Source organism: Notamacropus eugenii, chromosome 3, assembly GCF_028372415.1.
Source record: "Notamacropus eugenii isolate mMacEug1 chromosome 3, mMacEug1.pri_v2, whole genome shotgun sequence".
NCBI classification, from domain to species: domain Eukaryota; kingdom Metazoa; phylum Chordata; class Mammalia; order Diprotodontia; family Macropodidae; genus Notamacropus; species Notamacropus eugenii.
Window position 1 is genome coordinate 341,549,901 of NC_092874.1, and position 27,206 is coordinate 341,577,106.

The 27,206-nt window shown below is 37.1% G+C and overlaps 1 protein-coding gene across 5 annotated transcripts in view; it reads left to right on the plus strand.

The window, feature by feature from the left end:
• TNFAIP8 (TNF alpha induced protein 8) overlaps positions 1-27,206 on the plus strand; it is a 129,309-nt gene that overhangs the window by 85,696 nt on the left and 16,407 nt on the right. Inside the window, exon 1 of one of the 5 annotated variants that reach the window (XM_072597136.1) lies at positions 3,877-6,837. The exons of the other annotated variants lie outside the window; for them this stretch is intronic. Coding sequence (XP_072453237.1) covers positions 6,792-6,837 — 46 coding nt within the window. The 5' untranslated portion in view covers positions 3,877-6,791. Of the gene's footprint in view, positions 1-3,876; positions 6,838-27,206 lie in introns of those variants that run through there. 5 annotated transcript variants of the gene reach the window in all.

The window sequence follows — 27,206 nt, forward strand, 5'->3', positions numbered from 1 at the left end:
GGAGCCAGGTTGGTATGGCAGAAAGAGCATTGAACTTTCAGTCACAGGACCTGTGTTTCAAACCTACTTACCATCTGTGCAACTTTGGGTAAATCATTTGACATTTCTGGGCCTTGCCTGAGTGAGGAAAGAGTGATAGGGTATGGTGGACTACATGATCTCTGAGTGCCCTTCTAGCTTTACATCTATCATCTCTGTGATCTTTTGTAACTTGGCAACTTTATATTTTAATAACTATTTCTCTTTTCCGTAGTAAAACTCTTTCTTTGTTTCAGGTAAAGGGGAAAAAAATGATTATTTACCCCTATCCAGAGAAGTAGACAGCTAGGTGGCACAATCGATAGAGCACCAGGCCTGCAGGCAGGAAGATCTGGGTTCCAATCCAACAGAGGATATTTACTGTGTCATGCTGAGCAAGTCACTTAACTCTATTTGCCTCAGTTTACTCATCTGTAAAATGAATTGGAGAAGGAAATGGCAAACCACTTCAGTGTGCTTGCCAAGAAAACCCCAAAAAGAGTTGGGCTTGAAAACGATTCAACAGCAACATCCAGAGAGGAAAGGAGACTAGTCAGTGTTCTTTAGGGTTCAGAGTTAAGTTGGTGGTAGTGGAAGAAATAATTGAAGGAATAAAAAACTTCTGGGGCAGAAAATATGGATTCAGCTGGGAAAGTTGTTCTGGCATTACTTGTGTGTTTCTTGTCAGAACATTGAAGGAGTGGTCATGTCAAGAGTTTTTAGGATGAGAGGAGAGCATCCTAGACAAAGCTAACCATCAGGTACAGACAGAGTAGGGCATCAAGTAATTAAAGAATTGATGGCCTAAGAGAATAAGAAAGAGTTGAGGAATTGTAGATTAAAATGATGGAAAGAAGGTTCATTGGGGAATGTGAGAGTGGTGTAGGTAAATGGGGAGAGAAGTCCTATCTCAGAGGGGCTGAACCTTTGCATACTTTAAGTGAAATTTCTAGGGCTGATTAAAGTTCGCTTTCAACTCTTTCTTATCCAGCAGCTTAAATGTGGAAATGAGATATTATAGGAGAAAAATGGTTCTTTAAGTGAATTTAGCTCAGTTTTGAGAGGAATCATCTTCAAATAGGGAAATATCTAAGAAGTGAATTATCAAATTTCATTTGCTTTATAGAATATTATTTAAGCTAAATTAACTACTGGGACTGCTACTTAGGAAGCAAAGATACTCTTCATGAGGGGAGTAAGTGAGGGGAAAAGGGAAAGGTGATGATCTATGAATGAGACATGCCATTATAGGATCATATAGACATGCCCAGGAGCTTTCCTCTCTGGAAAACTCATAAGTGACTAGAAGTATCCTCAGCATTCCCAACTGTTAGACCATGCATATCTTTTCAGAAGGCAATTGTGCAGAGTCCTCAAAGCAAATAACCATGCATTTATGAAGGACAGAAAGGCTTAGAGAAGCATTAGACCTAAAAAACGGCCTGTTCATTGCTTCTTCACATTAAAGTATCACAAATTCATTACTGAAGAGGAGAGCCTAGATGTACTTGCGTTCAGCTTCAGTGGTCTGCAGGGAAAAATAACAAAGCCCATATTTAGTGGCTTATATTCCCATTGGGCAAATAAATGATCTGGCTGTTATTTGTGTAATTATGATTCTTTACTGTGTGAATTGCATATCCTTGTGTGCTTTTGTTTGTGTGTTTAAATAGACTTTGCAGTGACAGACAAGATTTTGTCTTTGAAAATAATTATGAATGACGTTATTTTCTTTCGTGGGGATGGTGAAGCAAAGAAGTTACTGAGCCCTATGATTTGCTTCTTGCAAAAAAGATAAACTCGAGGCCCAAGGAAGCCTTTGAACCCATTTGCCAAAATTAAGGCCATTTGAAAATCAACAGAGACTATGAATGCTTGATAGAAATATAGGATAAAGAAGAATGAGGAGACCAAATCCTTCAAAGTGCTTTTTCAGTTTGACATGCCTGTAGCCTGACCACATTTTTAAAATGTGCTTCTAGGACTCCTATTGTAGAGGCGGTGATGCTGTCTTGTGACCAAAGCAGGAACTAGGAGCAGTCCCTAGCAACCTTCTCCATGCTGCCATTGTGATTTAATAGCTTATATCCCACTCCACTCCCTTTTCTGGACCTCTCTTCCTTTATCTTGGCTACTATCACCTTCAGTAAATATTTCTCATGGATCTGCTAAGCATAGAAGACTGTGATAGGTCTCAGCCCTTGAGGAATTTAGCTTAGTTGGAGTGATGATATGTGTTTGTAAAACAGCTTTGCGTCCTCTGCCTTAAGAAGTAATGAACCCAGCAGTATCCCCAAGAGATCATAAACATGGGAAAGGGTCCCACATGTACAAAAATATTTATGGCAGCTCCCTTTGTGATGTCCAATAACTGGAAATCAAGGGGATGCCCATCAATTGGAAAATGGCTGAACAAATTATGGTACATGAATACCATATATGGAATACTATTTTGCTATAAGAAATGATGAACAGGAAAACCTAAGAACCTGTGATAGCAGGCCATCCTGTGTATGTCAGGGTCCTTGCTTTTATAGGGAAAAAGACCTGGACGTATACAAATACATAAGAAATACCCAAAAAGTAAATATCAGATAACTTTAAGGAGATGGCAAGGTCCCAGAAGTTGGAAGAGGAACATTAGGTAAGCCTTCATGCAGGAGGAAGCCTCTGAGCTATGTGATGCTAAGTATTCTAAGAGAGCAGGGGATGCATTCCAGGCTGAGGCAATAACCGTTGCAAAGGCAAGGAAGTGGGAGGTGGCATGTTGTGAGCAGCAGCAAGGAGGCCAGCTTGATGGGCCACTGGGTACATGAAGGGGAGTAATAAGCTTGCCCAAGTCAGCTAAATTTGAATGGAGAAGCATCCATGATGGTGACCAGAGCTTGTATTGGATTCTGCAAGCAATATGGAACCCCCTTAGAAGTTGGGGGAAAGCTTAAAGCGAGAAGTCTAGCATTAAAACAGACCTTAGAAAGCTTCAGTATCATTGGATTCAGCCTAATGTTCACATTTTATGGGCGAGGAAACTGAAACCCAGATTTGTTAAAGGCTTGGCCTAAGTTGTACCTGAACCCAGGTCCTCTAAATCCTATACCTAAAGTGATTATATTTTCTTTTCTTTTCTCTTATGTTTTATTTATTTTAATTAGCCAAGGTCTGCTTTCACAGCCTCCCACCCTAACCCTCCCTCACCCCTGCCAACTGAAAGCATGTGAAAAACAAAACTCATTACTTATCCGTATCGTCAATCATAACAAATTTCTACACTGGCCTTGTCTTCTGCCCTGCCCCAAATCCTCTGCAAATGATCTCATTCTGCATTCTGATTCCTTCACCTCTTAGGAATTAAGTTCATTAGTCCTGGAATACTTGTTGGTCATTTTTATGATAAGCGTTCAGCCCAATTGTATCCTATTCCATTAATATACCATAACTTGTTTAACCATTCCCCAATTTATGCATACTCCATCAGATTCCCATTCTTTGCCACTTCAAAAAGAGCTTTAAATATTTTTGCACATTCTTAGAGTTTGCTTGGCTTAGAACTCATTCCTCCCTAATTTAACCTTCTTCTAATTCCATATCCCCTTTCTCTCTTATTTTCCTGTTTACTTAAATGGGTCTTTGTACTCAACTCTGTGTGTGTGTGTGTGTGTGTGTGTGTGTGTGTGTGTGTGTGTGTGTGTGTGTGTATTCTTTTGACCAGTTCAGATGAGAGTAAGGTTCATAAGCAGAAAAGGGAGATGGATGCATGAAATACTAGGGAGGTAGAATTGATAAAATTTGAAAACTGATTGAGTATGTATGTTGTGGGTGGTGGGTATGGCATGTGGAGGGGGAAAGATTAGTAAGAAATGACTCCAAGATTACAAACTTAGGTGACTGGAAGGATAGTGGTACCCTCAGCAGGTAATGGGATTTAGAAGAGGATGGGTTTAGAGAGGAAGATAAGTTCTCTTTAATATGTATTTGAATACGAGATGATTATGAGACATCTCAGCAGTGATATGCAGCAGGCAATTGGTGATCTGTGACTGGAGTACAGGAGAGAGTTATGGCCAGATAAATAGATTTGGAATCTTCTGCTAGAGATGATACTTGAAACCATAGGAAATTATGAGATCAGTGAGTATAGAGAGAAGAGGTCCTAGGACAGAAGCCTGACAAAGATCCAGCAAAGTTTACTGGGAAGAAACAACCATACAGATAGGAAAGAAGTGTCATGGAAGGCAAAGGAGGGGAGAGTGTTCAGGAGAGAAATCTTCACCAATATCTAAAACTGCAAAGAAGTTGAGGAGTTGAAAACTGAGGAAAAAGCCATTAGGCTTATAGGGTTTAGCAGTTAAGAGGTCATTGGTGTAAATTGTTGTTTCTAGGACTTGGACACTGGAAAAGAGGAGAAATACACAAACATCTGTAATCTATATCTACATCTAGATATATGTATATATGATGGTAACTAAAGAATCTGGGAGGGTCACGTGAAAGTTTTTTTGAGGGTAGAGCTAAGAAGCATTTATATTAGTGATCAGGAAAATCTACTGACATCATGTTGTCTTCCCAACTAGATACCAAGTTCCTTGAGTGCAACGGGTATTTTTTGCCTTTATATAAAATATAAAATCCCCAGTGCTGGCCACATAATTGATGATTAATAAATGCTTGTTGATTAATCAATTGAAAAACAACCCTTAATGTTTTGAAGCAGACACTTTTAAGATGATTTAGTCACCCAACAAGCATTAAGCATTGTTAATAAGTGTGTGTGTATAACATCTATATATACATGTATACATGCACATGCATACATATGCATGTGTGTGTGTGTGCATGCACATACAAGCACACAAAGAAGTATGTTTTCCTTGGGAAATTTTATCTGGATCTGTTTTGTGAAGGGCTATGTCACCCCTGAGAGTTGAGTCTTTTGGAAGTAATAATAGTTGGCATTTCTATAGTGTTTTAAGGTTTGCAAAACTCTTTTGATTATCTCATTATCTCATTTGAGTCTTACAACAATCTAGTGAGGTAAGAGCAGCATGTGGTGTTATCCGCATTTTATAGGTGAGGAAACATTAAGTGACATGCCCAATGTCACTCTGCCATTGTTGAGAAAGGATGCAAGCCCAGTCCTTCCTGACTCCAAATCCAACATTCTATCCACAATGCCACATTACTGCTCTTATCTCATTCTTTCAGCTTAGAAATTACTATAATTCATTCTGGTACAGTATGTGTGATAAAGAATATTCCATTTTTTCTCCCCCTTTTCTTCCCCTTCTCCCTTGACTTTTTTTCATTCTGTGATAGACTGATAATATTGTGTCCTTGACTTGGGAAGCCAGGGCTTTTGTCTTGGGAAACTCTAAATTTGGCCTCTAGTTTATAACCTAGAACTTTTAATTTCAGAGCTTGATGGGACCTTAGAGAGTCACTGAAGTAAGAAGTCACTTTTCCTCATTTCACAAATGAGAAAACTGAAGTCCAGTTTGATGGGAAAGCAGAGGTTGGGCCTGAAAATTGAACTTCCATTCTTTGTCTCTGCCACATCCTACCTGTATTGGTCAGTTTACCTTAATTGCTTATTTTACTGAATTCACCTCTTGGGGCTTCCTTGTTCTCATGTATAAAATGAAGGAGAACTCTTAAAGGCCATTAGAGCTTGGCAGTTCTAAAGGTGTATGATTCTTCAACTTGCCCAAGGTAATACAGATTTAGAGTTGAATGTGATCATCTTGTACAAATCTTTCACTATAAAGATTTTTATCTTTAAAGATTTTAAAGATTATTATCATCTATAAAGATGAGGAAACTGAGAGGTTAAATGAATTACCCAAGGTCACAGAGATAATAAGTAGCAGAGTCAGGACTTGAACCCAGGCTTTATGACTCCAAATCTGATGTTCTGTTATAACATGCTTCCTGCTCCTTAGCCCCTTCTCCCTTTACTCACATCATTTTCTGAATCAGTCTTCCTGACTTATCTCCACGGTGTCCTACTAATTGGGCCCTTGAATATATCACTGAGCTAAACAACCTTGGGTAATCTTGAATTTCTTATGAAGTGGTAAGTAGCTGTCACACCAGTTTCAAGTGGAATGATGACTGCCCTGTGAAACTCATGAGGTAATTGGGGAGGGGGGGAGGAGTTGACAAGTAATGCTCTGAGTTCTTCACATAAAAGGTGCTACATAAATTTAAAATGTGTTATCATCACATGCATTCACAGAATTCTGTTCTTTTAATTAAAAAGTCATTCTTATATACTGCTAAAAATCAGGAAAACTCTTCCTCCTCCAAGGAGCTAGCCTTTTAATATTTAATTTTAATTAAAATATGAGACCACTGATGATGACATGTTAATTGTATAACAAATGTAAATTCCAAGTTCTGCCTTTAAGTTTTAAAACTAGCATTGAGTAATTGTGTTGTGAAATACCTTACATGAAAATGTACGTTTCAGTGACATGCATTTTATATTGTATAAACAACCATTTGAATGTTGGGTTAAGGCCTTCAGTGGAAGGGGATGATTAGAAATGCTCTGAGAGAACTTTTAAGAGTGGAGAAATTCAGGAGCAAATAATGTCTTTTTAGCCAAGGCAGAGGAAAGAGCTCTTGCACTTTGAAAATAGATTGAAAGATTCAGAGACAAGAGTGGGGAAAGGAAGTAGAGGGAGTGGTTATTTGGCAGGTTTCAACGGAACAAAGTGAAAGAGACCGAATAGAAAAGCAAAAGGAAGCCAGAGCTAAGGTGCCCAAATCTTGGAATGATGCAGAGCCTTGAAGGGAAAACACATGAACTTAATGAAAAAGGTAAGGAAATAGGGAAGTAAGGCCTCAAGAAAGAAATGGAAGGAAAATGGTGACTTATGTATGAGAACAGGCTATCAGGCAGGCAGATGTTTTACTAGGTGTAACAAAATATTATGGGCAGAATATTATTCATCATATTTTTTAAAGTGAAAGGAACAGGTTTTCATAGCATTAAAAGTGAGCAGTAATTATGAGATTGTCTCTGAAGCATTATAGAAGCTTGAAGGTTGTAAAATAACAGAGAAAATGGCTTTTAGATGATAGAATAAGTGTTCCAGTTTTTCTCCCATCAAGTTAATTTGCTGATAGATACCCAAAGATAGATCTTCTTGAAAGTTTTCCTGTGGCCGCAATGAGAACAGACAAAGGAGAAGGTTTAATGGGATTTGTTACCTTAAATTTCTAATAACTCCCATACTGTGCTGTAAAAATGGGTTCCCCTAGAAAGACATTGAGCAGTGAGTAAATCAATTATCAAAGAAATAATTGCAGCTTTGCAGAAATTAATTCAAAACTGGTAGTAATACTTTACCAAAGTATTAATTCCACTTTTGACACAATGCATAATAAAATAATATAATTTTTTTGGGTGTTGTTAGCTTCCTACCTAGGGCAAGCTATCAGTTTTAAGGGTATATGCTGGATAATGGGAGAAAAGACCTGTATTCAGGAGGGACCTGGGTTAAATCACCTTTAACAGTAATTAGTCGTGTGACTACAGGCAAATTACAAAACTTTTCTTCTGTAAAATGGAAATAATGACATGCGTACTACTTGCCTCCCAGTGATATTATGAAAAATGAAATAAGATAACATAAGGAAAAGAAGTCTGTAGGCCTAAAAGCACTATATAAGTATTAGTGGTTATCAATGTTATTTTATTTTTATAATGATGATCATCCGACTTCTGATGGCCTAATTTTGTAAGAAATCCAAAGAATGTAAAGCAGGGGATGAAGCATGTGGATGTATTGGGCAAAAAGACAGTTTTAAACTATTTATTTCATTTGACCCCAACTCACGGATAGCAATGAAATTTACAACTACAGAAGTGAGACAAATGACATTTCTGACTCTGGTGAGCTAAGGAACTCTTACTATACATAGCCCATGGCTCACAAGGGTTTATGCATGGTAGGGGGATCTCCCTGCAACTCAGCACTGGTATGTTTGGCACAGGTTTTGACAGATTTGAAATTCAGAATGTTGTTGCTACTTCTGTGTTAAGAGGGCTTTCTGGGTCCTTCAGCACTAGCTCAGGACCTGATGGGAAAGGGAATCAAAAACCAATTAATTTATTTCATTGGTTGTATATCTCTCAATTTCCCCTCTTTTGCATAAGAGCATTTCCTTTTACATAAGACCATACTGAAAAGGCAAATTAGCAAGCAGTTTGCATGCCACATGATATATATTTTTTTAACCATTTCACCATACCAATGAAGATGCTAGGGCAAAATCTGTAATGTGTCTTCTGTATTTTAAAGTGATCATTTTTATTAAGGTCAAATGTGCATAAATTTAAAAAAAGCATATATTTTTTTTCCTCCACTGGAATATTCCACTGTCCTTAGGCTTTTTATAGTGAAGTGTAGAATGGACAAAACTTTATTTGTGCTTCCTAACTTGGAGGAAAATAGATTGGCATTTGGGAAGTTATATTTGGTGGTTGTGATGGAAAGCTGTAAAACAAGAAAAAGTAAAAATACAAAACAAAATTTCTTTTAGCATAAGCTCATCTAGTCCATAGCGTATAATGAGACCAATTTTAAGTGTTTCTCTGAAGATTTCATTTAGGCAGACACTTTCTGCCCACTTAGTGCCATTTTGATTTTTTTAAATGACTCTGTGGACTCCTGTGTGCCCCTTCCTTCCCCCACTCTAGGGGAAATAACAGCAGCCGCTTGTTGCCATTACTGTGTGATTCGTTCTCATGCTTGCAGTATGGATATGATGATTACAGTATGGATATGACTAATCAGTTTCCAGTCTCAAAAATAAAGTGGGGAATTTTTTTTAGATAAACCAGACCTCTATCTTGTAATTTGTCATCTAATTTCTCTGGGCCTCAGTTTCTTCACTTATAAAATGACTGTTTTGTACTAGTTGGCCAGTAACCTTCAAGAATTCTGGGATTATATGATATTACTTTGTATTTCCTTTTTTTTTTTTCTTCCTTTACTTTGCATCTGTTTTGGTCATCATTGTCCATTCATGTCTGACTCTTCATGATCCTGTGGACCATACTGTCCATAGGGTTTCTTGGCAAAGATACTATAGTGGTTTGCCTTTTCCTTCTCCAGTGGATTAAGGCAAACAGGTAAAGTGATTTGCCCAGGATCACATAGCTATTAAGTGTCTGAGGCTGGATTTGAACTCAGGTCTTCCTGACTCCAGGCCCAGTGGCCTCTATCTATTTACATTTTCATAAGATTTTGTAAAATGGATGACATCCCTCTAAATATCTCCTTGTAGAAAAAAATTAAATTCTGTTCTGTTTTCCTTTGTAAATTTTCAATTACTTCATTAATATATGAGGAAGGAAGTATAGGATGAGCCTTCATCTGTCTATTAAACTACATAGTTGGGAGAGCAGTTATGATGTGGGATGCAACAGATTTGTAATAAAATAAATAAATAAATAAAGTAAATAAAATTTATCATAAACACAAGATTTGAAATAATTCAGTAACTGGAAATTTCATTTTTTGGATACTGGACTATTTTGAAGTAAGTTGAAGTCATATCTTCATCCCTTAGGTTGGTTCCAATTAACTAGATAAGTGATTTGCAGATTTCTTCTCCCTGGTATTTTCTTGCTCTTAATAGAAACAAGTAGAAATGGGAAACAAAAGTTAGGTTTAGATGGCTGTTGGGTTGAAGCCTACTTTCTGTCAAATAGCTTACTATTTTCTATTGAATTGAGTCCATCAGGTTCTCATTTTCTTAGGAGGTTGCTTCAGAATGACAGTTGTGCTCCTTTTTCCTGTTGAATTTTAAAATCTATCCTCTTCAGGTTATATCACCAAAAAAAATTTAGACAAGAAAAGCAGATACTTCTGAGATCTCAATCATGAATAGTAGAAGAATTAACCAAAAAAACGAGACAGATCTCAGGAAAAACTGACCATTCTGATTACATATGATTGAAAAAAGGTTTTCACAAAATTAATGAAATTCAACTTAGTAGGGAAACAATTTAAAAAATTGTAGCAAATTCTTTTTTCTAATAAAGGACTGATATCTAAGACATAGGGAATTGACACAAATGCACACACATGTAATTCCCCTACTGATAGTGAAAGACTATATCTATATTTGTATCTATATATACATCTTGCTTGGTACATAGTTGTTTGCAAGTTGTCTCTGCCGTTAGACAGCAAGCTCTTTGACAACCCGAACTGTCTCTTACCTTTCTTTGCATCAGTGTGTGGTATATAGTAGTAATTGATTGAATGACAAAAAAAGATATAAACAAGAAATTCCGAAAGAAAAAATGGCAAGTCCTGCAAAAATGCTTCTTTAGTAATAAGAGAAATATAAATTTTAAAAAACTTCTTTGGTTCTACTTCAAATCTATGAGATTGTTGAAGGTAACCAAAAAGTAGGGAAATGATGGAGGAGCTGTGAGAAGGCAGGCACAATAATGCACTGTTAATGAAACTGAAGTGGTGCAACCATTCTGGAAAGTAATTTGAAATTGTACCCCAAAGTTCACTAAACTGTGCATATCTTGGGACCCAGTGATACCAGTACTAGTACATATATCCCAAAGAAATTAGTGACAGAGGGAAAAGACATATATACTAAAATATATATTTTGGTATAGAACAGAAAACAAAGTGGGTGAATGTCAAGGCTATTGAAGGTGGGATTTTAAGTGAATATTGAAGGAAACCAGGAGGCAGAAGTTAGTTGGTATGTATTCTACACAAGAGGAATGGACATCCAGTAAAATGTTACTGTCAGAAGATGGAACGTTATTTTGGGAGGAACCCCAAATCCAATTTGCTGGGTTGTAGAACACATAGAGAAGAGTACTTTAAGAATACTGGCAAGGTGAAAAGGGGATAGGTTATGAAGGATTTTAAAACTCAGAGGATTTTATATTTGATCCTGGAGGTAATTGGAGTTCATTGAGTAGGAATGAGTATGACATTAGATATATAGTGACACACACCCACTTTATTTTCATTTCTTTGCTACAACAAAAAGTGCTGCTGCTATGTGCATTCTTGTATAATTGGGTCAGACCTTTGGTTTAAGAAGATAATCTTAAGCAGCTGATGTGGAGGATGCATTTGCATGGAAAGAGACTTGAAGCTGGGAGACTAAGCAGAGGATATTATTATCATAGTTCAGGTGTGAAGTGATGAGGTCATGTATCCCTGTAGGGTCTATGTAAGTAGAGAGAAGTGGTTATGTGAGATGTAATGAATACAGAAGTGATAAAATTTAGCAACACTGGATATGTGGGTCTAGTGCAAGTGAGGAACCAAGATGACACCTACGTTGTTAGGCTAGGTGACTGGGAGGATGGTGACGTTCTGGACAGTAATAGGAAAGTTGGAAAGAGGGGATGGTTTGGTATGAAAGATATTAAGTTCTGTTTTGAATGTGTTGAGTTTAAGATATCTATGGGACACCCAATTAAAGATAGAGACTAGGGGCAACGAGATGGCACAGTGTCAGACCTGGATTCAAGAAGACTCATCTTCCTGGGTTCAAATCTGGCCTAAGACATTTATCAGCTGTATAACCCTGGGCAAGTCACTTAACTGTTTGCCTCAGTTTCCGCATCTGTCAAATGAGCTGGAGCTGGAAATGGAAATGGCAAATCACTGCAGTATCTTTGCCAAGAAAACCCAAATAGGGTCATGCAGAGTTGAACAGGACTGAAAAACAATAGGAGACTAGAGATCAGGAAAGAGCCAAGGTCTAGATAAGTGAATCTGAGGATTATCTGTACAGAAATGATAATTTAATCAATGGGAGTTGATGAAATCACTGAGTGAAGTTCTGAACTTGAAATCTGTAAGCTTGTTTTCAGAAATGTTTTGATAACTATATTTGAGTACAATTGGTTAGTTTTATAGTCATATGTATTTTATTTTATAAATTTAAAAACATTATTCTGAGGATGCCATAGCTTTCACCATACTGGCAAAGGGGTACGTAACACAAAATATTGAGAATTCCTGCTATAGAATGAAACAAGAAGAGAGCCCAGGACAGAACCTTGAGGGACCCACCAATGGTTATTGGGCATGATCTGAAAGAAGAGCTAGCAAAGGAGACTAAAAAGATATGGTCAGACCAAGAGGAGGAGAACTAGGAGAGAGCAGTGTTCAGGAAAACCTAGAGAAGGAGTTTCCAAGAGAAAAGAACGATTGATGGTATCAAAGGCTGCAAAGAGGTCAAAAAGAATAAGGTTTAAGAAAAGAATATTAGATTTGGCACCTTTGGAGAGAGCAATTTCAATTGAATGACAAAATTAAAAGCCAGACTGCACAGGCTTTAGAATCAAGTGATAAAAGATAAAGGACTGGACATGGAGTACAGAGTGCTTTCTCAAGGATTTTAAGGTTAACACAGACTTTTATTTCTTATTCCACTAAGCAGAATGGGAATATTTATTCTCTGGAGTAGCATTTTGTTTTGCTTTCCAAATGTTAAAATCCTTTAGCAATTATGATAGCTTAAAGTACTTTAAAACATATAATTATACTTATATATAGTGTGTGCGTATAATACACAATAGGTAACATAAAAATATATGCTAGTTTTTTCTGCTGTTGTTTGGATGAAATCAGTAATTAGCCTCCAGAGAAAATTTAGGGGCTTGATTTAGGTTAATTTGTCAAATTTTGGAGTAAAACAAATTTTTAGAGTTCTTTGTACTTTGACAGAATATGGTATATCCTGCCCTTTAAAACTCCTCATTGCCTCCCTTTTCATCAGTCAAGATATATGCTTGAACTTAGGGTTATGACTTGACTAGACACTGATTGAGTTCAACATTATTTCCTTAATCCCAGTAATTTCTTATATGTGTCCCAAATGTTTACTTTGTTGCGGGTGTCGAGTCCTTCAGTCACCTCTGACTCTTCATATGACTCTGGGCCATTGCCAATTGCCTTGACTTTTGTCTTACCACTGGACTTTCATGCCTCTGGAGGAGAGAGTGATGCTGATGACTGTGCAACTCTGCCTCACTTATATCCAGTTCATATATGAGTCAAGGCATCACCCCATAGTGTCATTGGTCCTCTTCAGAAATGAAGTACAAACAACAACTTTTCTGTAATTCATTTTCTATAATTTATTCTGTCTTCTCTGTCCGTCTCTGTCTCTCCCTCTTCCATCCTTTCTCTTTCCCCCCACCTCCTTCTCCATTTTTTGACTTTATTATATTGGGCAAGTGAGGCTCAGTTTCACCTGTAAACAAAGGATACTATTTATACTACCTACCTTGTTATGGGAAAAGTACTTTGTAAGCTATACAAATGTAAACAGCATATCACCACTAAACACACACACCATTAAAAAAGAAAAGGCAAACAAAACCCTTTAAGCAAATATGTAAGTGTAGTCAAAGTGAAATCCTATATTGGCCAAGTACAAAATAGTATGCGGAATCAGAATTCTTCATCTTGAGTCTCTTGCCTTTCCATCAGGTGGTGCATAGAAGCCTTCATCAACTGTACCCCGGAACTGTTTAATCATTTCATTATTAGTTTAGTCTTCCAAATTTTTGTGTTTTTGCAGTATTTTTCTGGTTCTGGTTTGATTTTCACATAAGGGGAAAACTATTTTCTAGAATTTAAAAATCCCTCTTTGAATTTAAAATTTGCCATATTTTAATATTCCAACTTCTTGTGCAAAAATTTTAGAGCTTGTTTTGTTATCCTTCTTTCTGTTTTGTTATTTGATGGATTGATTTTTGAGTGACCGTGAGGATGCTTCCCTCCATAGTAGCTTCACTGTCTATGGAATCAACCATAAACAGCTCCAGCCATCCTGTATCACTCCTTGTTCTCATTCCCTAGTTGAACTGCTGCCAAGGAAGACTTAATGGGATTTTCCTGAAGTGCCCAGTGAAGTGCTCTTCCTCTCTATAGCCTCTTATAACCACATAGATGCCAAATTCCAGCCACACTGTGTTTGGGATCACTGTCTGTGACTGGTTTGTGGCCGATCACTGCTCTAGCCCACTCTTGTCCAAACAAGAGCACCTTCTCATTTGTGGCATAGTTTAAGTTGATCTGAGTTTAGAGTGAGATGGAATGGGATATGTCCACACAGATCTCATTGAAAGACCATGTGCACTGAAGAGCGTTGCCCCTCAGTTTCTTATTTAGTGCCAAAACACCAGGCCACTTGGTTAGCTAAAAGTTTACCCTTCCAAGTCACTGCAGAAACATTCCATTATCCAAGAATTTCAGCTTTACTTGGTGTTAGCGATAAAAGGGAGCGAATCAATGAATTTCTACTTCAGAAATATGCTTTTGACATGGAAGGTTCACTCCCAAAAGGCAGAGTTTCTTGAGGAGAAAAAATGGGATGAATTAGAGTTAAGTAAGCTTATTTGATTTCACATTGTGGAAAGAACTTGACATTAAGGACTGGGTAAATGTATTCAAGTCAAATTAACAAGCACTTATTAAGTACCTGCTATATGCTAGACACTACACTAAGTTCTAGGGTTACTATGGAAAGGCAGAAATAGTCCCTGACTTTTAAGAAACTTGCAGTATAATGGGGAGACAACTTGCAAACAACAATGTACAAACAAGCTACAAATCGGAGAGAATCTGTCGCCAATAATAGCTTCCATTTGCATTGCCACTAGAGGTTTACCTAGTACTTTCCCCACAGTGATAAGGTAGGTAATACAAATATTATTATCCCTTCTTTACAAGTGAAATTGAGCATTAGAAAAATTAAATGACACACCCATGATACCAGTAAATGGCAAAGTCAGGCTTGGAATTCTTTTGGTTGATGCGGTTTATACAACCCCACATTGCCTTTCAGTGTTTGATCACTTCACAGTGTAGTGCCTCAAGCACAGCACTTTACCCAAATTAAGTGCTTTTCAAAATTTGATTTCATTGTAAAGATTTCTAATTTGGTACCTATTTAAATAATGTCTATCACATGTAGTAGGCACTTAATAAATGTCTGATTTATTGAAATCTATCAAGAATCTTCATGATTCATTGGATATATCAGGATGCAAGTAAAAATAAAAGGATTATTAAAATACATAACTGGAAACCAGTTAAAAATATTTTTAAAATCCCACCATATATTTGTAATTCATTGTGCTCAGAAGACCAGCAACTGTGGCAGAAAATTACGGTGAGGGAGCGTCTCTACTGAAGACTCCTTGTCTTTGTGCTCTGCAGTTGCCCTCAAAGTTGTTGATTTTGATGAGAATGATTATTCATGACACTTTATTACCTCCAATCAGTACTTTTAATGCACTCAAAAGGAAAAACAGTAGACCGTGCGTATACTCTTATTTATACAACTCAGCCTCTCTGAGTTATTATGTTCTGGGAAATCTTTCAGATGACTTTCAAAGATGCAAAGTACAAGCTGAAATATAAATGCTGTCTTTGGAGGGGAAGAGGGAAGCTCTTGTCAGGAAAGAGAGGTGTCTTAACTCTGGTCTTTCCTGGTAAGAAGCACCACGTGATAGTGGAAAGGACATGAAACCTGTGGTTGGAGAACTGGGGTTCAGATCCTTGCTCTTCTACTTAATATTTGTATTCAATACTCTTGAACCTCAATCTCCACATCAAAAAATAAACAAGTCTTACAGCTCTTAATGCGTTAGGTTGATTTTCTTTTTGAGTCAATTTCCCACCCTCCACTCCCTCTTGCCCATGTTAAGACTTGTATCTAGCCATGCAGAGTAAAATCAAGAGAATAATTTATACTATAACAACAATATTATAAAAAAAACAAAGAAAACCAGTTCTGAAATACTTAAGAATCCTGATCAAGCAGTAATCAAGCATGATTCCAGGAGATCAGTGACGGACAAAGCTGCCCACCTAACAACACAGAGAATGAGAAACACATTTTAGAACATAGCCAATGTGAGAATCTCTTTTGCTTGACTGTACTTTATGTGATACAGGGGTTCTACATTTCTTTTTCTTTTTTCCTTTCTATTCTATTGTTTGAGGAAAGAAGGAAGGAGAAAAAATAAATCATCAAAAATTTATTTTTAAAAGAAAATTTATGTCCTTTTATTATTAAAAGTTTGTACCTAGAATTTAGACTTAAACAAAGGAAGCTCTTTCTATTTTTACTGAATAAGAAAGTCTTTAGGTTGATTCTTGCTTGTGATTTAACTAATTGTATATATCTCATAAAGCAATGACCATCCAAGAATTAACCTAACCTTTTAATGTTTGTTCAGTCTTTCTGAAACTTATTCAAAACATGATGTCCAAGTTCAATAAATAGTAACTTTTTGGTGTTACTGGTAGTGAAGTATGATTCTTTTAAATATAAATTTAAAGAAATGTATGGCAAAGGAAAATTTGGTGTTTAGTACATAATGATGAGGACAGTGACTGGGCATATGATTTCAATGGTATAGTGAACTTTCAGGTGAAACATAGCATATAGCAGCCACTTTTCTGCAACTTATGATCTTAGGGGGTTATCTAAGTGACTTGCCTAGGGTCATACAGCCTTATGTGTCATAGTTGACACATATCCTGTGAACCCAGATTTTCCTGTCTTTGAAGCCTGCTTTCTATCCATTTAACCACTGCCTTTTAACAGAATTTGACAAATAATGCAAGAAAATATGGCTAGATTCTTTTATGTGTTTTAGGAATATACACACAAACATACACATACATGTATATATATGCATATTAAATATAGATCATATATAAAATATGCACATTGCTATAAGTGAAGAACGTCTGCATAAGATTTGAGTGTACTTAGAATAGGAATGTGGGCAGAATTTGGTTCACAGATTTGAATGTTGAAGTGAAATATATGTACAGAGAACCACCTGTTTGTTGCCTATATAAAGACTAAACTGTACAGCTGACAGCTTAAAAATATTGTACAAGAGCCATGTTTCATGTCTAACAGTAACCATCTGTTTCTACATTCCAAGATCAGCAAATGGTAATGAAAAAAAATCATAAAGTCAACTTAAAAACAGTTCTATTTTAGGAAAAATCTATTAGTTGCTTAATTTAGGAAATGGGAAACTGAGTATTTTTTTAATTTTTTAACTGAAGTGAAACCAGTGCATGGGGGAAAGTGGCTATGGGTCAATCTGATTTACACAAAGTAGCATTAATTCACTGGTTCATCATAGGATGATAGACTAGAGTTGGAAGGAACCTTCAAAGTCATCTAATCCAACCTCCGCACTCTGTAGGTGAGGGAACTGAGAACTAGAGAGTTAGGTAGCAAAGTTAGTCCTCTGATTGATTGGGGTTTTTTGTTTGTTTCTTGGTTTTGTGGTACAAAGACATTCTTTAGTATTTCGTGGATTAGACAAAAGTAGTTTTCATTTTTTAGAACATACGGTACGCAGACATTGGATGTCTTCTGGCAAAGGCTAGATAGCTACTTATCATTTATATTGTGAAGGGGATTTTTTCCCCATGTATATCTTTGAGCTGAAATTCTGTCCCTAATATCACACCTTTCCTCTATTGTATTCTTGGAAACTTTGTCTTAAAGTAACCTATTATCCAAATGTGCTGGGAAAAGGATGTAATTGAGGACTGCATTGCTTGAGAAGTATGGAATCAAATAAGCCTTGATATGGCCAACCATATGAAATAGAGACAAAAAGTCAACCAACCAACTCTCTCTAATCATCTGTGCCCTCAGTCCTATAAAATGGGCAAAAAAATGGTACCAGCTACACAAGAGCCTCTGATATTTTAAATATACACATGGCACATAAAAATAGAAATCCACTGTGTCATAAATTTGACCCTAAAAGATATGTTGGCTATCACAAAATTATCAAAAATTTAATTTTATTATGACTAGCTTTACAGAGGCATTTGGCTTAGTGGTTAGAGACCTGAAATTGGAGACAGAAACACCCTAGGTTCAAGTGCCACTTCTGACCTTACTGGCTATGTGACTGGACAAATCACTTTACCTCTCATTGTTCTAGGCCAGAGGAAGGCCACTAAATTCTCTCTTCAATCGCGTTAAAATGTAAAATGAAAGATATTTGACAATACAGCCCAACTAAAGATAATCTTAATTAGTGGTGTTCTAGATCAATGTATTTCCAACTAGATCTAGGCAATTCTCTAAGACTGTAAGTTGCAGACCTGCACTGGTACAAATAGTTTCCTCATCTGAGAGTTCCTTATACCAATACAGTCACAGGTCTGGTCAGCATTTTGTCTAACCAGTCTCATAGCTTGGGGGTTAAATACAATAAATACAATAAGATTCAGGAGAGGGAGAGATCACTCTGATGAGGTTCAGACTCTGGGAACTTCCTTGAGCTCCCCTGGAATCTCCTCACTTAACCTGGCTTTTCATACTCAAATTGAGTTTCCTGTATCTCCTCACAGAATCTGGCCTTTCATACACAAATCTGTGATCATTGTCTGTTATCCCTTGATTGCCCTACCTGCTTCCCACCTAGGCGCCCCAAGTCTGATGTTTGTTGATTCTCCTTAACACCCTTCCTAAACCCCTCCTCCCATCACCCTGGACTACCAGGCCCCCCCCCCCCCCCCCCAGATCCTTTATATACTCTTTTCTGTATTTAAGTTCCATCTTGCCTCCATGAAGGTGCTCAGATGCAATCCAGCTCAGACCCTGTCTAGCTGGGATTGTGTCTGGCCCGCTTGTGAATACAGGCGTTACAAAAGCTTAGGCTCCTTAAGAGGCAACCCAGTTAGGCGAATCCTTAATAAACTTTGTTTTCTTTGGCTTTAAGAAGGCTTGAGTCGAATTCATTCGAGCACGACCCGGACCGTCGCTATTTTGGGGTTCCCCTCACCATTAACCTCATCAACTCCTGTCTAGGAATGGGGTCAGGGAGAAGGAATCAGTAAAAACATGAAAAAGCTGCCTGTTGTATTTGTGGTATGATATTTGATATAAATGGGATGATATTTGTAAAAATCTTCACACTGTGCCTGGTACATAGTAGGTACTAAATAAATACTTATTCCTTTCTCTTTTGTATTCCCTGTGCCCCCCCAATTTCAGCAACTTATAGAAATAAGAGATAGGTCCATAGGCTAGAAGGGATCTTCGAGGTCACTGATTGCAATACACTTATTTACAAATTTTTGTTTATGGAACATCAATTTTATTGGTCTTGTACATAAACAATAGGACTCCAAAATGGCAATAGGGTGGGGACCCTGTGGCCTCAAGGCCTTCTAGATCCTTGGGTGCAGTCTTTTGACTGAATCCAAGTTTAACACAGAGCAAATCCTTTTATTAAGGGGATTTGTGAAGTTTGAATTCAGTCCAAGGGTTGTACTTGAGGACCTATAGGGCCACATGTCACCTCAAGGCTGCAGGTTCCCCCGCTCCTGGACTATAGTGAGAAGAATTGTCTTAGGGACTAGTTGTGACCTTTGGAAATTCACCAACTCCTCCTACCTTACTTAACACACCATGAGAAAGGAAAAAGTGGGAATATTGCTTCCAGATATAGTTTCCTGAAGTCTGCTGTTAAAAAAAAAAAGGAATTGTGAGAAAAAAATACACTTACTATCTTGGGAAACTGGGTGAAGCATGCTTTGCATTTCAAATACTCTCCAGAATAGCAGGACACACAAGAATCCCTAAATTTCCTAATTTAAGAGCAATAGAAGACATTCAGTCTGTAACTGTAACTATGGGTGGTGTGGAGTTGTAATTGAAGAGTCACTCTTTGAGTAGTTGCATAACTGCTCAGCATTTAAGCAAAACCAGCCTAACTTGTTAGTAAACACCACTTCCTGAGGCACACAGCCTCCTTGTCTCAAAGAACTGAAAATGCCTTTCCCCCCTGATTCCTGTTAATCTTTCAAGTGATGTTCATGTGAACAAAGCAGGGTATTTTTTCCTCCACCTTTGTGACTAACAATTTCAAGTTGAAATGACATTGAGGCAGAAGTCATTTATTTCATAGGACTATGAGGTCAAAAGCTAGGAAGAGTTTTAGACTACCTCCCCCACTTTAGAGTCCAAGTGACTTGCTCAAGGTGACAAAGGCAAGTAGAGTATTTGACTCCAAATTCAGTGCTCCTGTCATTCACTATCCCATAGCTTGCTGGGAAGAGAACTTGACTGTTTAAAACAAAAATAGAACAAAAGGCGTTATTTTCCTTGAAAATAAGCCACTGTATCAGCTTACCTGTCAAGGCTTGTTAACAAAAGGTCATGAGCCCCTCCATTCCACCAAGGGTCTTCAGATTTCCAAGTCAGGACCCCTTCCCACTGCACCTTGCTTCCTTCTTGACACTCATGCCTGACTTAGCATGGGCAAGTAAAAATTCCATGAGGTGAATTAGATTAATGTTGCTATGACTATTACACCGTAACAAAATTTAGGACGAAAGAAGATGAATAGCATTCTATTTATACCAAAATAGCAGTTTTGCTTTGGTTTATCAACTGAAAGAAACTACATGTCTTGAGGCTAAAAAGATAAGATGTGGATTGCTATTTGTCATCTGGAGACCTAATCTTTTCAGGGCTAGCTCTTTTCTTTTACCCATTTCCAAAATAGCATCTTGCAATTTGAATTGGCTTTGCTGCCAGTGAGGAAGCAGAGTTCTCAAAACTAGTTTCCCCCTACCCCCACTGAAGCCTTGACTTTTTTTTAATTGACTGAAACCCTTAAGGCTGTTTCCTGTACCAAGCTCCTCTAGTCGCTAACATGGTTATAAAATGCATGACTAACTTTAATATTTTAATATAGTTATTGGGCAGAGGTCATGACAAGAATGTTGACAAGTTTCACTAAGATGCATATTTGAGAGCTGTTAATGACATTCATAATTAATATTTACATATTGTTATAAGATTACAGTTTTACTTGTATTCTCTAGTTGGTTCTCAAGCCTGAGGGCAAGGGGTTACTGATCCTAAAATACACCAGTGTTTAGAGGTTTTTCTTGGATACGGATACTTTCCCTTGGAAACCTTTGGAATACTTGCTGGAGAAATGGAATAGTAGGCATGTCCTACTTCTTACAAGTGGGTTGTTTTGGGGTTTTTGTGGGAGCATAGACAAGGGAGGTGTTTGGGTAGGGAAGGAAATAAAGGAACAAGTTTTAGAAATTATAATACTTGATTCATAAACATTTATTAAGTACCTTCCTCAGGCAGGAGGCTTTGCTGGAGAGGGGGTGATCTTAGAAGAAAATAAGATAGTGTATAGTCAGTGCCCTCAAGGAGTTTATAACTTTAAAGGCAATTATCAATCAACAAACATTCAGTCAGGATTCGCTGTGTGCCCAGGACTGTGCTAAACATGCAAAGACAAAAATGAAACTGAATCTGTCTGCAAGGAACTTTTTTCTCTTGGGGGACATAACGTGTGTGTGTGTGTGTGTGTGCAGTAAATAAATATTAAACTATTTTGGTAGGAAGTCATGAACAACTGGGAGAAAGGTTTCATATACAAGGTGACCTCTGCACAAAGTTTAAAAGGAAATAAATCTCAAATTTGGAGATGAGGAAGAACATTCCAGGCTCAGCAGCAGTCAGTGCAGAGGTGTACAGGTAGAGTGTGAGGAAGACCAGTTTGTTGACAGGCCACAGAGTGTGAAATAGGACCAGGTATAGCAAAGGTTGAAAGGGTTTGGGGGTAGGTTGTAAAGGGCTTTAAAAGGCAAATGTAGGGAAGTTTATATTTAATCCTAAAGGTATTAGGGGGCCATGTTTACTGATAGGAGAGCCCATGGTCAGACTTGCACTATTAAAAAAATCACTTTGGCAAACTGTTTGGGGGATGCTTTGAAGGGGGGATAGATTTGATGCAGGGAGATCAGTTAGGAGGTTCTTTTATAGTCCTTTGAGAAGTGATGGAGGGTTGGAGATAGGAATGTGCAAAGAGATAAAAAGATAGAGAAAACGATAAATAAAAGATGTCTGGGGGTAGAAATGAATGATTTAGACACTGGTTGGATATGTGAGGTGATGGAGAATGGTCAAAAAAACCACCATGGTTGCAAAACCCTAGTTACCTCAGTAGAAACAGGAAAGTTCATAAGGGTGAGTTTAGAGAGAAAAGATTATGAGTCCTGTTTTTTTGGACATGTTATGTTTGAGATGCCTATGAGGCATCCATTTCCGTAGGCAGTTGGTGATGCAGCACTAGAGTTCAGGAGAGAGCAGAGGTCTGACTATTGATCTGGAAGTCATCTACAGAGAATTTCATCAAGAAGAGGTGATTGAGTTAAATTTATTTCCTATCTCCATCAACTATGACTCCCTCTGAAGGCAGTGCAGATCACATAGTACAAGTGGGACCTCCCTTATCTGTAAAAGTAAGATGCTATACCAGATAATCTCTGAGGTCCCTTCTACCTCTGAATCTATGACCCCATGAGCCTAAGGTGTCCTTAGGAGTGCTATGAAGGCAAATCTGAAACTTCATGTTTTGTTCTTCCTTTTCTTGTGCTTAAGGAGTTGTGTCTCTCTCCTATTTTCCAAGAGTTGCTACTCCTGAACACAGCAGATCATTTAGGCTTCTTTTCAGAGTAAATAATTTCTGATAAATGTGACTTCACAGAGGGCCAAGAAGCATTGTGACATTTAAAATTACAATTCTCCTTGGTCAGCACTGGACTTTGATTCCCACTGTCCATGTGACACTAAGTGATCAGGTGAGGTCTAAAAAGACTGTTCACTGAAAGGATGACTAATTTGTAGCTCATTCACACAGAACTAGATGTTATATTAGGAATACTAGAATTGGATTTGCATCTGGCCTTCCAAACAGAATATGAATATGAATATTCATCAGGATCCACAGCTTCCACCAAGAGTGTATGACTAGGAAAGGGAGAGAGTGGAAAATCATAGAAATTGTTTAGAGTATTTTCCTGTGCATTCCCTGCTGGAAAATTGGATCATATATGAATCAACATAGAGATTCATAGCCCCAAGAATGAATAAATTAAGCCTTGTTTAGAATTGTCCACCCTTAGATAGCAAACTAAAACTTTTTGGAATATATTATTAAATTTGTGTTAAGTAGATTAATTTTTCAGATGTCAACTTTGTATAAATGTCAAATGAGATTCTTATTTAATTTCACAGAAGTAAAAAAGCTAGTGCTAAAATTAATGTCTTTTGATCCAAATATCTGTTAAAATGCTTTAGATGCTTCTCTAACTACAAGTATCTGTGATTTTTTTTTTGTCAGTGTCAGTGCTTCTGAAATAGAAATAGATAAGCAACTTCACAAGTGTCTTAGTAGACAGTTTCATGAGTATATAGGAATTAGAGACGTAAGTCCTCCTATCCATCCTCCTTATTTTACAGATGAAGAAAACTGAGATGTAGACAGGTTGTGACATGTCCAAGGCCATGGTTAATTTGCAGAGACATGATTGGAACCTAGTTCCTCTAACTATATATCAATTTTTTAATGTTTTAATCATAGTAGAAAGCTCCATTATTCATATTTCCTTAAAGTGATTTATATATTAACATCTAAAATAATGTCTGCTATGGAAAGTATATGTTCAATACAGTCCTGTAAGATATTTTAGTTCAGTAATCTTCAGAAGGAATATTTTAAGTATTAAAGTACCTCCTTAAGAGCTTTGCAATTTTACTTGAGGGAATGATTTAGTTATTCTTTGTCCTTTGTTTGAATTATACTACGTAAGAACTCTGTACTTCCTTGTTGCCCTTCCCAGAGTGATTTATCTATTTATTTTCTCTTTTCTATTAAAGAGGCCATTCCCCTGACTACCTTTTAATGAGGCCTATTCACTGAATGGGCATGATCTCTCTTTAAGTGAGTATCTGAAAAAGCCTTAGCCTAAAAGGCCAGGGTCTACCATTGCCTCCTGGGCCATCTCCAGTCATCCTGATGAATATCTGGTCACTGGATCCAGATGGCTCAGGAGGAGAAAGTGAGCCTGATGACCCTGCACAGGCCTCCCTCACTCAAAACAGTCAAGGGCAAGTCATGTCATCATTTCTCAACAACACAACATGTGTTGATGAACACAACAACAACAGCTTCCTTGTTGTTCGTACTCCCTCTCACAACACAAATCACAATCTCACTATATCTTAGAAAGTGGCTTTCATCCATTGCTGTGGCCAGCCTTCTGGTGATGAGCTTCTCCCAAACTTGACTAATCTGCAGGTTATAGAAACAGAGTACATCCCCGACTGGGCTGAAACTCAAAGCCTTTTTGTCTTATCCTTCCATGCCATGATGAGGCATTCAGGTAGAACTTGAATGTATCTAAGAACTTTAACAACCAGAACATTCTGATTCTTTATATAGCAAACTCTATAGCCTGGAAAAAATAATCATCTCCAAATATTTAACCCAGATGAAATCATGAAGATAGCAGTCTGATTACTCCATGGCCAAAGTGTATATCTCTGGGTGAAAAATAATTTTCCATTCAATACCATACCATTAGAGGAATGCACTTGTTTCCTTTGTGTATGGCCTTAGGAAAGGAGCGTATACCTATACTGTGAAGTGAATGAAAGTTCAATTCAATTAAGAAAGAATTTATTAATCACCTACTATATACCAAATAATATGCTGGCATTGGAGGTATAATAGGAATCAAAAACAATCCCCTCTCTCAAGGAGCTTATGTCATCCTGGAAGTAAATAAGTGAACTGAATATTTAATAAGGAGTTAATGTCCTTGCTACCAAAAAAAAAAATATGTTCTCCTTAATTCAAAAAGAAGTCATTTTAACAGGACTTTAATATGATCTTGATCCAAACCAAGAAGAGATAAAGCAGAAAATTATAGACCAAATAATGTTGATGAAAATTTTAATATAAAGTCATAGTAAAGAGATTGCAGTATCTAGAAAAATGGAGTTGTCTTTGTACCAGTGATGCAAGGATGGTTCAACGTCATAAAAATAATTAGCATAAATAAATATACTCATGGATTTGTGGTTTCATTGATTCAGAAGTTTACTCCAGGAATACAAATGGCAAATCTATGCCTGCCCATCCTGTGCAGTTCCTTTTCATGTATGCCTAACTAATACTTAATTGGGTGGACACAGAGGAGCCACTCAATGTGCCAGAGACTTTCCTTGATTGCTCATGACATTGGTTCCACCCTTAAAGCCTTCTGGCTGCCCACCTCTCATCTCTTGTTCTTGTCATGTGTCCAACCTATCCTCTTTTCATTTAATTCCTTGTCATCTTTTACTCCTATTCTCCTTTAGAGTTCTTCCTTAGTCATATGTTACAATCTATATTCCTCTCCGTTTGTCTCATTATGATATTTAGTTTTAGTTTTTCAAAAGCAATTATATGCCATATCTTGTCATTTGTCAATATAATTCTAATCCAAAATTTTAGTTTAAAAATGTTTCTTTTCTTTCATGGGAAAGATGGAGTCAACAAAAAAGCTTTGCAAATACTGAAAACAATCCAACCTGTTATTGTTGAACTCTGTCCAACTCTGAACCAAACTAAATGACCAACTATACTGTCTCAGATTACACACTAATGACAATTGTTATCGGGTGTCCATTCCTAGTAATTATTTTCTAATAATTATACAAAAAGCAAAAGTAACAGATCTATATCAATAAACGTAGAAAAGGGCTTTGACAAAATACCGCACTCATTTATTTCAAAACCCCTAAAAAGCATAGACATACAAGGGCCCTTCTTTAATATGATCACAAGTGGATATCTACAAATCAAGTTCTAATAGTATTTGTGATGAAGAAACCCTAGGAACTTTCCTAAAAGATATTATGGTGAAGGAAAGATGCACAATCTCATTGCTATTTGACATAAAAATAGTGTTCCTTTATAGTCTTTAAAGTTGAATAACACTTCTCTTGAGCCTTAAAACAGACCTTTGAGGTAAGTACTATGGATATTATCATCATTTCCATGCTACAGAAGAGAAAACTGAAACTGTTAATCTCAAAATGTCCATTTTGATTAGGTATTTTGCCCAGGGTCATTCAGCTAATGAAAGTGTGAGAAGTGATATTTGAACTCATTTATTCCTGACTAATTAAACATTATCCACTAAGCAATACTTCCTTTTCTTAGACATAATTCTAGAAATTGAAAGCATAAACATCAGTAAGGGCATGATAGTTTACTTAGAAAACCCCAGAGAATCAGTGCAATAAAGCTAATCAAAATGATTAATAGTTCAGAAAAATAGCAGGATGCAATAAATCCACAAAGCTGCCGTAATTTCTTTATACTAAGACTCAGATAGGGAGTAGATTTCTGATTTCATTTGTTTAGAGAATTTGCTGAGAAGGAAGTTCTGTCCATCAGTGAAGATCAGCATGTTCTCTTCCACTTACAGTCTTGGAGAGTTGCCTGGAACAAAGGTGTCAAATGGGTATCCCACAGCACCCCAAAGTGTAACCTGAACCAGATTAAAATACAATTAAGAAATATTTAACAAGATAAACAAAAATACAGTAAAATAGAGAATGTTAATATGTGGTTTTCTAAATCAGTAAATTTCCAACATGGCTTCCTTTACATTGGAGTTTGACACCATTGCTATAGAAAGTCAAGAAGGATAGCGACAACAACAAACAAGACATTGAATTTGTCAAACTATTGACAGCCTTGAAAAGAACAGTTTCAGTGGGAGTGCTGGGACCAAAACTAGATGCTAGGGGGTTGCAGAGTGAGGAGGTAGTGAAAAGATTAAAGTACTGGATATAGACTAGAGTAGTCTACTGAGGTTACAAAGACCAGGGTTCAGGCCTAACACTGAAATATAAGGAAGTGCCTCTCCATGAATTATCATCTTGGTTGTTTTTTTAAACTATTTTTTTCTTTTAAAAAAAAAAACATTTTTTTTTGTTTTTAGTTACCTTGCCTTATGTAGCTTTTTAAAAATTTTAATTAGTTTATTTATTTTTAGTTTTCAACATCCATTTCCACAAGATTGAGTTCCAAATTTTCTCCTTTCCCCTCCCCCACCCCAAAACACTGTGCATTCTGATTACCCCTTCCCCCAATCTCCCCTTCCTTCTATCACACCCCTCCCTTCCCTTATCCCCATCTTCTTTCTTGTAGGGCACGATAGAGTTCTATATTCCATTACCTGTATTTCTTATTTCCCAGTTGCATGCAAAAACAATTCTCAACATTTGTTCCTAAAACGTTGAATTCCAAC